The following is an 11,988-nucleotide window of genomic DNA, read 5'->3' as shown; positions in this document are numbered from 1 at the left end:
GCTGCAGGGTCCAACCTCTTGTTTTCAAGAGTCCACTCAAGGAACACACCTGATGAACACAATGCTGTGGAAGTGAAACATGGAATGCTTGGTTTTGTTCTCCTAAACTGTGAACTAAATAATTCCAGCTGTGGCAAACTGGGCTGGAGACTTGCTGCGTGTGAGGACCCAGCCTGGCGGGACGTGCCGTGACTCTCGCTGTCGATGAGCAGGTTCAGGCTGAAATGCCACAAGAGCTTTTATGTGAGGGGTTTATCCACCGTGCCCTACACCTTACACAAGCTACAAGGCTGATATAATAAATGTGTAAAGCTTGTACACATTTTTCTGGGCCTCTGAAGCCTCTTAAAGGTGGCTTGTTGGGTCAGAAACCACCGCTGTGCCCCAGAGCACCAAGCCCCGTCTTGTCACCAATATCACCAACACTGCCAATGTGCAAAACAGCGCCAGGGTTAGGCCCTACATTCATTTCACCCTGAAAAATGTCAAATGCTCTTAGAAAATGGAAATTATAGAAATGAATATGTAAAGGACAATACCAGAAAATGATCTGAGAACAGAAAGCAATCACTTTCTAAAGTCTTGGAAACAAGCTCAGCGTGCAGCAATATTCAGGTATTGTTAGAGAATGCCACAAAATCAGAGATATGGATCAAAGGACAAGGAAAGCTTCATGATTCTCATGCTCTTTCCAGGAACTCGAACTGATTTAACTTTTTGCTGGCATCTGAGGTAGACAGCTGCCTTCTGGACTCTCCATTTTCAAACCTGTTGCTTAACTGTGTTTGGTTAAAGAACATTTTACCTTGCAGGCTCAACTGTTAATGTTAAACCTGGGCTGATGCAGTACAAGCTGACAGCAGTTTCCAATCCCCTATTGGTGATATTATATATATTGGTTAGTAAAACCTTCATTTTGGTTAATAATAAGAATTACACAATTAAAAAATGCAACAGATAGTGAAGCAGCATTTCCTCTTTCTGACACTTCTTGCTGCTCAGTCTTGGAGTTCAAAGAAAAACTAAGTGAGGTTAGAAAACAATATATTATATTTAATTAAAAGTTGGCATTGTGTTTTCCAAGTATGAACAACTTAGGGTAATAAGTACATTAGAACACACGATCTGTATTTCAGTTCCATCTGAGCATACACAATAAATCCTTCTTAAAAAAAAAAAAAAAAAACAGGCATCATAACAAGAACATTTGAGCAGAAAAAAAAAAAAGATCTTCAGTTTTTCTCAAGTCCTCCCTTCATATTCTCTGAAACACCAAATGGAAACAGACACTTAAAACCTTACATGGTACACAAAATATGCCAGAGAAGGTGAAAAACAAATGACAAGTACAGGGCTTCATCCTCAGGATAACCACGCACATCTGCAAGGTTAGCACTGATGCTTCACACACACAAATGCAACGCTCAGCTGCTTGTTTATCCCCTCCCAACAAAATCATCTTTGAGAAGTATGAGGCATTCACTTGGTAGCAGTTTTAGCAGCAGCTCAGCACGGTGGAAATCACCTCGGAGCAGGTGCCTTCCTGTCATGGGAAACTCAGAGGGCTCGGAATGGGCTCCATCCCAGCTCCAGCAAAAATCCTGCAAGTCCAGGGTGGCCAGAAGCAGCTGACAGGTCTGGACTTCCAGATTAACTGAGAAGTTGGTCAACTTAGTTTTAGCTTAATATTGTTTGTTGCAGGAAAAGTTATGATTCGTCTTCTTTTTCCTTTTGAATTGAAACTGTTGTACTTTAAGGTTAATTGCCCTTAGTATTGCTTTGATAAATTCTGCACTTGTTTGTAATATCTGGCCTTTTAACAGCACTTAAATAGTCAAACTTGACATTTTTCCTTTCAAAAAATTTTTAATGCAGGTTTTCCCTTTTATTTTTGAAATCCCTTATTTAGCCTCCTGAGATCATTTAATTCCAAGTGGGCTTTTGAAGAACCTTCTGAATATTTAAAGGATTCTCAGAAGGTAGAATTTTAGGATTCTAGGTAGGTATGATAGTATGAGAAAGTTTTTACTGATGTAAATAAAAGGGAGAGATTTAAAACAATCACTGTACTAAAACCCATCATTCCAAAAATGTCTTGTCTCTGACTGTGTAAGAGTTTTTAGGTTCTGAAATTAGTAAGATTTCTTTTTTGGGCCATAATTATTTGACAAAGAAGCAATTACAGATTCCATTATTTTTAGCCTTAAGTCTTTAACTAAACCAAACTCAGATGAAATATTGAGCTGTTAAGTACCTTATTCTCCAACTATTTTAGCTTTGGCGGAAAATGAACAGTTAAGCTAATCTCCATTTAAATGTAATCAATCTTCTGTAGTTTTAACCAGAAGTAACATACTTCTACTTAAAAATTATAATTCCCTGTTAAACTGGCCTTTTTTTTTCCCAAATATTTCCTAGCAAAAACTCAGTCTGCAAAATTTTAAGTGACCTTTGCTGATCTGCAGTTTCCAGTAATTTTTGCTTCAGTAGGGGTTTTGGTTGGCTTTCACTTCATCAGACGTGCTTTAAGAGCACTTTCAAAATTTTCTTTTATGGAAAAAGGTACAAGAAATAAAATGTTCTGTAAAACTACTCGTTTCTTTTTCTTTTCTTTTTTTTTTTTTTAATTACAGGAAAGAAATGAAGATATAAAAATGGAAATGAGCAGGAACCAGTTTTAAACATATGTCTTTATGAATAAGGCTTAATCACACACTTCGTTTTCCAAACACAAAAAGTCTTTTGGAAATGTATTAATTAAAATTAAGTGCCATGGACAAGCGCTTCAGAGGGATGGCAGTCCTTTTCAAATTAGCATAACACTAGCGACAGGCATGGAAATTGGTTTAATAACCCTAAATAGTTACACCCCACTCCTAACACAAATGGCCACGGACAGCTCGAGCCCCTGAGGCTGCGACTGTACCAGTTTATGTGGTTGCTCTGACATTGGATGGGTATTTCCAACCCAAACAGAAAGCATTGAATGCACCTCAATTATTATTATCATTATTATATAATGACTAGTGAAGCATACAAGGCACCAAAGCATTGAACAACATAAACCAGAAAACCAAAGTAAAACAACGCAAGCGACACCGAGAACTCAGCCAGCGAGAGACGCACTTTGTAACTTGTACGAACACAGTCAATATTGGCAAGAGATCATTAGTTCAGTCATGATATTAAGTGGCCCAAACCCCAGATGTTGGGTCAAGCTGTGGATAGAACAGAAAACTGAGCCAAAGGGATAAGCAGAGTCTTTAAGCGATTTCCTTCCCTGCCATGTTTTCCATGGGTGTGCTCAGAGCTAAGCTCGCTGCTGCAACAACCTCGGTCAAACACCACTGTCAGGGCACAGCCTTCCCCAGCAAATGCCAGAGCACACAGCCTAAACCCCTGCCTGCTTAACTCAGACATAAGCAACTTTTTTGTGTGCTCATGGTTCAGGAGAAACTGGAGAAAAAGTGCAAATCACTGCTGATAAGGAGCTGAACATCCACAAGCTTTTCCCAAGTATTCTGAACATTCCCCTAAGTTCACTCAGCTGCTCCTGTCACATCCATTTCTGCTTTACCTGGCTCCAGCAGGGGTTCTGCAGGGACTGCCAGCTGGTTTTAGAGACATGTAGGACAGAGAAAGTGGTTATTCATGTCTTTTATTTATTATAAATACATATAAATATGTTAAGTCACCTTTTGCTTTGTTCATCATGATGAGCAACGACTTTGGAAAATCATCTGGAAAACTTAACCAAGCTGAGAAACAGGCAAACAGCAAGCATTAGCATACAATCACAGGTTCCTCTCAGTCCAGTAAAGGGTTAATTTTTTTAAGAGAGAAAAAAAAAGCATCTTACTTTGAAGCATCAACTGTTTTAAGCAAGAATACTGGACATCCCCCCTCCCGTGAGCACTGACCAAATGATTTCCATTTGGATTTGCGGGTGCAGTCCAACCCCAGCTGGCTACACAGAATCCTCTCTGCCCATGATTCTGAAACATTGCATAGTTTGCAGCTGGATTTTGCTTCCCCTCCCTCCTTTAAATCTATTTTTAGCACAGGTCGATCATGCCAAGGCAAATTCGCTGAGGTTTCCATTTCCAGATCTCTCTCCCTCTCTGTTTTTCTCTAGTTCTGTTTCAAAACTGCTCAAAAACTTTGTAGCTCAGAGCAAGCGAAAAGCAACATTACGCTCACAATCCACTGACAGGCTGGGAAGGAAATAACTCTACAGATGAAGTTGCATGTAAGGGGGGAACTAAATAAAGTAGAAAGTGGGTGTTTTGGGGGTCCACGTGAACTGCCAAATATTTCCAAATGGGGAGGGGGTGGTATTTAAGAGAAGAACAAAAAAGAAAGCCCAGACTTAACTGACGGAAGGAAGCCAGGGCTGATGGCAGTGAAAAGAAAAGTGCACGGAAAAGAACCAAACCAACCAACCAAAAAAAAAACTAAAACAAAACAAAACAAAAAACCAAACAAAAACCAACCCAAACCAAAAAATAACCCAAAAAGAAAGGAAAAGCCCGAAGAAGGCAGAAGTCAAGGCTTGTCGTTACAGTGTTTGCAGAGGGCGGAGGCGGCTCCTGTGAAGGCAGTGCATTTCTCGGGGCAGCCGGGCACGGCCGCGCCGCCGAAGGGGTACACGGGCGACTGTCCGAAGGGGTTGAGGGTGGCGGGCAGCGGGGCGCTCAGCGCCTGGCCCTGGTTCAGGTAGGCCACCAGCCGCCGCATCTCCTCCAGGGCCTGCGCCTGCATGAGGATGTAGTTCTTGGCCAGGAGCAGCGTGGCGATTTTGGAGAGTTTCCGCACCGAGGGGCTGTGGGCGTAGGGGATGACGGAGCGCAGCCCGTCCAGCGCGTCGTTCAGGTCGTGCATCCGCCGCCGCTCCCTCGCGTTGATGCTGAGGCGCAGCGAGCGCTGCTCCTTGGGCTTCTTGCCCAGGGCTCCCCCCTTCAGCTTCCCCTCTCGCTCGAAGCCCGGGCCGCCCTTCACGCCCGCCTCGAAGCCGTCCTCCTCGTCTCCGCTCTGCTCGCCGCTGCTCTCCGCCGACTTGCCCATTGCCCCGGCGTGGAAGTCCGCCCCGCCGCTCCCCGCGTAGGGGCCCCGCGGGCCCTCGGCTCCCCCTCGCACGGCTCCGTAGGCGAAAGCCGAGGGCCCGTAGCCCGGGGCCAGCGCTAGGTACGCCTCGCTGCCCAGCGACTTGAGCTCAGCCATCGCCGGCGATCCCGCGCGGCCGCCGCTGCCTGGGCGCTGAGGAGGAGGAGGAGGCGGCCCCGCCGCTCCGCTCCGCTCGGCGCTGCGCCCGGGCTGGGGGCGGGCAGTGAGCGCAGAACGGCCCCGCCGCACTTATATCGCCGACAGGGGCCGCGGGGACACCCGCCGCCAATCGCAGGGCAGCGCCCTTCCCTTCCCTTCCCTTCCCTTCCCTTCCCTTCCCTTCCCTTCCCTTCCCTTCCCTTCCCTTCCCTTCCCTTCCCTTCCCTTCCCTTCCCTTCCCCTTCCCTTCCCTTCCCTTCCCTTCCCTTCCCTTCCCTTCCCTTCCCTTCCCTTCCCTTCCCTTCCCTTCCCTTCCCTTCCCTTCCCTTCCTTCCTTCCCTTCCCTTCCCTTCCCTTCCCTTCCCTTCCCTTCCCTTCCCTTCCCTTCCCTTCCCTTCCCTTCCCTTCCCTTCCCTTCCCTTCCCTTCCCTTCCCTTCCCTTCCCTTCCCTTCCCTTCCCTTCCCTTCCCTTCCCTTCCCTTCCCTTCCCTTCCCTTCCCTTCCCTTTCCTTCCCCTCCCCTCCCTTCCCCTTCCCTCCCTTCCCCTCCCCTCCCCTCCCCTTCCCTCCCCTCCCCTCCCCTCCCCTCCCCCCCCTCCCCCCCTCTCCTCTCCCCTCCCCTCCCTCCCCTCCCCTCCCCTCCCCTCCCCTCCCCTCCCCTCCCCTCCCCTCCCCTCCCCCTCCCCTCCCCTCCCCTCCCCTCCCCTCCCCTCCCCTCCCCTCCCCTCCCCTCCCCCTCCCCTCCCCTCCCCTCCCCTCCCCTCCCCTCCCCTCCCCTCCCCTCCCCTCCCCTCCCCTCCCCTCCCCTCCCCTCCCCTCCTCCCTCCCCCTCCCCTCCCCTCCCCTCCCCCTCCCCTCCCCTCCCTCCCCTCCCCTCCCCCCCTCCCCTCCCCTCCCCTCCCCTCCCCTCCCCTCCCCTCCCCTCCCCTCCCCTCCCCTCCCCTCCCCTCCCCTCCCCTCCCCTCAGTTTAGCGCACTGTCCCTGGATGCTGGAGGCACAGGGAAGCAGCAGGGCACACACAGTGCCTGAGATCCAGTCGTGCTGGTTCAGGTGCGGTTGACAGACAAGGCACCTGTTGTGCAGGGAGATTTCCAAGGCAAAGGCCCCATCTATTCCCGTTTTCTTTGGGGGCTCACAGTGTTCCTCCCTTCCATGTGCCAGGAAAAGGCTCGATCTGTGATCACCCAGCCCTTCTCTGAAGGGACTCTGCATTTTCCCCAGCTGTGGGTGCCAGCAGTGACCCTGGGACAGGACACAAACCACAGCATGGCCTGCAGGGTGGGAGGGACCATCACCGTGACTGGTGGTGTCTGATCCATGCAGGAACCTCAAGGGGAATCCGAGGCAGCCACTGGCAAAGGTGGAGCTGCATGGAGAAGGACAATCAGGGTGTTTAGTCCCATATTCCTGCATCAAGATGACAAAAAGGGCCTAAACTTTAATTGCAACAAAAAGAGGTCACAATTCTTTTCTTTTCTAGAGTTTGGAAACTGTTCCATATTTCTGAGGTTGGTTTTATACATAGCATAAAGGCATTCCAGGCTTTCTCCATGCATGACATGTGCCTGGTCCAGGCCCCTCAACCATCTGCTTAGAAAGGATGGGATGAATCCTGAATCCTGAATCCTGTGCAGTGACACAAAGATGTGAGCAGGGGGATATTGCCTGCAGGCAGATGCAACCAGTTGCTGCAGATGCACCTGGCAGATTATCTGCTGTAGTAAATAGCCTGGGTGTTACAGTGACAGGTGGCTTCTTCCAGAATGTGGTTTGTTTTTCTCAGGCCCTCTCTAAAGCGTAGTTGGCTTGTCCTCTTCCCATCACCTCCCTGTGTGCCGTGTGCTAATGTGAAATGACGAGCTTGTCTCCTTTCCTTCTCCACATCAGAGCCAGGAGAGCCAAGATGAGCAGTGACACATTCACCCTCAGCTGTGCTTGCAGAGCTGCTGCCTGAACCAGGCTGCTCCCCTGCTCTGTGAGTGCACATCTGGGAGGTTGCGTTCCTGCTTTTTGGAGGAGTGGAGCACATAAAACTGGCTCTGTCTGAGCCTGGCATCAGAGTGTGCAGCAGGTTTGTCCATCACACTTTTCACTGATGTTCTCTTACCTCACCTCTAGTGTTTGAATGTTACAATATGGTCACATCTTCCTTTTGCTCCCCTTATCGGGCTTATCCAACCATGAAGACCAATTACCGATTTTAGTAACTTAATTGTTTTATGAGAATTGAACCACTTAGCTACTCCTGGGACAGATCACTCTGTATATTCACGGTGACACTCAATACATCCACTGTGACTTTCAAATGCAAGTGAGCACAGCGTGACTTCTCATCTCTGGAGCCACTCCCACACTCCAAGTCACAACAAATGGAAGGAGGTACCAGAATATCATCACTGGCATAAGTAATTCCATTAAAAAGATGTAGAGGAAATGTTAAAAGCAGGATTGTCCCCTGCTAGAAATAATTTACTTTTTTGGTAATGTGTTAAGATCCTGCAATGAGAAGAACCAGCAGTGTTAATAAACATCCAGGAATTCTGGTTGTAAAGGCACAATACAAGTCTTGCTGGCTTTCTAAGAATGTCACGTGCATCTAAGTGGGCTGAAAATTAGAAGCAAACACTTCTCACACAGGGTCTCCCATGGTTTATTAAACAGATTAGTTCCTCAAGGGTTATTTCAACACTGAAGGGTAGCTTGGGAAGTGCATATGCTACAGGAGAGCAGAGCAGGAGGATTTGATGCTTTATATGTAATTCCAAAACACACAGCTTAGAGAAATCATTTGGAGCCTGTATGAATCTGAAATCCATTCAGGATTAATGTGCTACCAAAAAGTGCACATGGAAGAATTTGCTTTGAACTTCTCCCTCAAATTGCAGCTGTTAATAGACGTCTTTGAAAATACTCAACCCGGTTTCTCACTGAAAACTGAGAATCAGGAATTTAGATTTTGATGTGTTGGACTAGAACAAAAAAACCAAACAAACAAAAAACAAGCAAAAAAACCCCCCAAACACCCCAAAACAAAACAAAAAGCAGAAAGGAGTGAGTCATGTGTAAGACCATGGCAGAAAATAAAATCTGTCTGTCACTCCCGGGAGTGCTGCGGGTTTGTTGGGATGGGTCTGTCATTCCCGGGAGCGGTGCGGGTTTGTCGGGCCGGGGTCTGTCGCTCACAGGAGCGGTGCGGGTTTGTTGGGATGGGTCTGTCACTCCCGGGAGCGGTGCGGGTTTGTTGGGATGGGTCTGTCATTCCCGGGAGCGGTGCGGGTTTGTCGGGATGGGTCTGTCATTCCCGGGAGTGGTGCGGGTTTGTTGGGATGGGTCTGTCGCTCACAGGAGCGGTGCGGGTTTGTTGGGATGGGTCTGTCACTCCCGGGAGCGGTGCGGGTTTGTTGGGATGGGTCTGTCACTCCCGGGAGCAGTGCAGGTTTGTTGGGATGGGTCTGTCGCTCACAGGAGCGGTGCGGGTTTGTTGGGATGGGTCTGTCACTCCCGGGAGCAGTGCAGGTTTGTTGGGATGGGTCTGTCACTCCCGGGAGCGGTGCGGGTTTGTTGGGATGGGTCTGTCACTCCCGGGAGCAGTGCAGGTTTGTTGGGATGGGTCTGTCACTCCCGGGAGCGGTGCGGGTTTGTTGGGATGGGTCTGTCATTCCCGGGAGCGGTGCGGGTTTGTCGGGCCGGGGTCTGTCGCTCACAGGAGCGGTGCGGGTTTGTCGGGCCGGGGTCTGTCGCTCACAGGAGCGGTGCGGGTTTGTCGGGCCGGGCTGGCGGTCCCGTGCTGACATCTAGCGACCACCGGAGGGGATCGGGCACCCACCGCCCCCCGGCACCCACCCGGCTCCTCGGCAGAGAGCCAGGGGCGGGCAAAGCGCTACAAATTCCGAAGTGATCCCCAAGGCTGAGTGGCACAGTAAGAGCCGTGAGCACGTTCGGGTCTCAGGTTGTCATCCCAAACCTGTGCTACGGATCCCAGGAAATACAGCCCTGCTCACTGCTGCGAGCACGTCAGGGTTTGGATCTTATATCCAAACACAAGGAGGGTGGAAAGCGAGGAAGTGTTCAAGCATCAAATTATGTGATTGGCTCATTTTCTGCTGAATACAAAAGGATGAGAGGGCGGGATGAGCGGGGTTACTCTACTGGAAGCTCCCGAACTGATGGAAGTGATGGGTGGATACTTCATCCCCTGTGTGTAACAGCACGAAACCAGCAAGAACAACTGTGTAGAAAATGCACAAGCTGTGGCAATGCTGTGCTGGGTCTGGCTGTTTGGAAATGATTGGTGGATAGAGATAAAAACCCAAGGTGGGGAAAGCAGGCAGAACGCACTCTGGCAGGTGTGTGCCAAAAACACAGGTCTGGACTAGCCAGAAGTCATGGAAGCATGACAGGAGAGCAACGAGAACTGGAGCTGCTGAAGTGTTTGTGTTTCTGCTGACTCCTTGTTTATCACTTGTCTGTCACGCAGCTGAGGCTTTCCTCCCAAAAATTCCCCAGGCATGCAGGAATGTACCGCTGTTATTTTGGGGAATCTTAAGGCTAAGACACAGGACTCTGCACGTAAGACTCCTGTTCTCAGTCCTGAAGCTCTCTCAGGTCCTAACAAGGAGTTTGATTCTGCTTATAAAACCTAGCCTGAGAAATTAGGTGGGTGTGTAGAGCCTGTGCTTGTGGTTCTCCTACTGTAATTGTTTTCATGGTAATATAAAAGGCAGTGAAAGCTTCCATTAGTGCCTGATCCTGCAAAGACCACCACAATTCCTACAGCTTTAAGAGCAGCATGAAGAGTTTCAGTACAACAAAACGATGATGACAAAGCCAGGCTCTCACCAGCAGTTGTCCATTCGAGGACCTAGGAGGGCATTTTATGAAGGAGACTTCCAAAGAGAAATCTTCATGCAACTTTAAAGGTTGTTTTGAAGCAGTTTATTCAAAGTTAGAGTTTGTTAAACAAGTACAAGCCTCTGGGATAGGTTTTGCTCTTCTTATGTCACTCAAGTCATACTTTTTCCCCTTCACTAGATGGCAGCAAGAAGATAGTTATAGGGATTTGCAGGATTAGTATTATTTTTTTAAAAAATACAGTAAACAGAGTTTTCAATTGGTTTCTTCTTTGAACGGGTTTCTTTAGCAGTCCCTTTAGACAGAAAGCTCTCAACAACCAAACCAACCAGCAGCAAGTTGGCCAAGCGCAGTGGCAGAGGAACCTCAAACATCTCTTTTTCAGGCAGGAGAAGAGAGGCAGCATAGCTACGGTTTTTGGTGAGTGTTTCAGTGGGGAAGGAGAGATTATCCGGTCTGCAGTTCCCTCTGCTGGCAAAGTCGCTTCTTGCAGCAGCCGGGCTGGGGGGGACATCATTCCCTCCCATATGGCTCTGCTTCACTCTTGCAGGTAGTATACAGATATAAACTGGATGGAGAGTTCCTGCTGCTCCCAAGTCCCAGTCTCCTTCTCTTGTTCCTCCTACCTGGTCTCCTGAGACTACCAGCCCTTTAGCACTAGGACAAAGTTCTTTATGGCAGCGAGAAATGCATGGACGATCCTTAGCTCTGGATACACCCTCTAAAAACTGAGCAGCCCTCGTTATTGCTTCTGCTGAGGGAATTCCAGATACTGAGCCCTGCTCAGAGAGGAGTGAGCAGGTATTTCCAGAGAAAGCTTGACTTCTTTTATGCAGAATTTCATCCCAGATCATGCAACTACTGAAGAGAAGGCAGTGACGGGACCCCAGCTACTGCCCTGGAGTCCAAACAAAGGTGTTGCCTTCCTTCACTGAAATAAAACAGAGTGCCAGGGGGAAGCACGGGAGCTGTAGGATACCAGTGGGAAGGTGCTTGGTTTGCCAAGAAGAAAGTGTTAATGGAAGCAGCAGAACACAGAAAGAAAGGGTGGACTGGCTGTTCAGAGCTGAATAACTCATGTGTAGTCATGGTGTGGCTTGGTCAAGGTGGTGCCTGGTCAGACTGGCAGTCATGGCTGTTGGTGTCTGTGCTCAAGCCCGTATATCAAGCCCATGTTGTCACATCCTTAAACGTTAGAGGCACTAAGGAAGGTGAAAGGGATTCTCCTGCTCACTGACTTTTTGGCTTCTCCCACTGAGTGTGCTTGTTTGGCTCTTACACTCCTGCAGAAGTGACCCATGAGAAGAGGAGGTGATGCTTGAGGTGCTTGAGAGAGCTGGGTGTGACAGAGGACCCTGAAGGAAAACTGAAAGGGAAAGATGTTCCAGAAGGAAAACTGAAAGGGAAAGATGTTCCAGAAGGAAAACTGAAAGGGAAAGATGTTCCAGAAGGAAAACTGAAAGGGAAAGATGTTCCAGAAGGAAAACTGAAAGGGAAAGATGTTCCAGAAGGAAAACTGAAAGGGAAAGATGTTCCAGAAGGAAAACTGAAAGGGAAAGATGTTCCAGAAGGAAAACTGAAAGGGAAAGGTGTTCCAGTGGGTTGGGGCTGGCAGTGGATGCAGGATGTGCCACGATGCAAGGAAATGGGGACAGGCTTTCAATCAGAGGGTTTTTTAAGCAGGGTTTTGGGCACAGGATGATCTCCAGCCTTCTGCCCCAAACAAAAATGCTTTGTTCTCTTTCTTGCTTTTCCAAAGTTTTGTGCTTCTCTGGGAGCTTTCAGTTCCCTCATGCAACATGAATATCCCAACCTAACGAGTGAGGGAAAACTTGGCTGTTCTAATAAGACAAGGGAGCAGTTGAAAATGGATTA

The 11,988-nt window shown here is 48.6% G+C and overlaps 1 protein-coding gene across 1 annotated transcript; it reads right to left on the bottom strand.

The window, feature by feature from the left end:
- Positions 1–1,027: 1,027 nt before the first annotated feature.
- On the bottom strand, positions 1,028–5,305 carry BHLHE23 (basic helix-loop-helix family member e23). The gene has a single exon (XM_005524805.3). The coding sequence runs from the start codon at positions 5,218–5,220 to the stop codon at positions 4,546–4,548; it is 675 nt and encodes a 224-aa protein (XP_005524862.1). The 5' UTR covers positions 5,221–5,305; the 3' UTR covers positions 1,028–4,545.
- Between the last annotated feature and the right edge of the window lie 6,683 nt (positions 5,306–11,988).

Source organism: Pseudopodoces humilis, chromosome 19 (assembly GCF_049639895.1).
Source record: "Pseudopodoces humilis isolate 2021_Gansu_Grassland_sample_001 chromosome 19, ASM4963989v1, whole genome shotgun sequence".
NCBI classification, from domain to species: Eukaryota; Metazoa; Chordata; class Aves; order Passeriformes; family Paridae; genus Pseudopodoces; species Pseudopodoces humilis.
The sequence above is the reverse complement of the archived record's forward strand: the minus strand, read 5'-3'. Positions and strand labels throughout refer to the sequence as shown.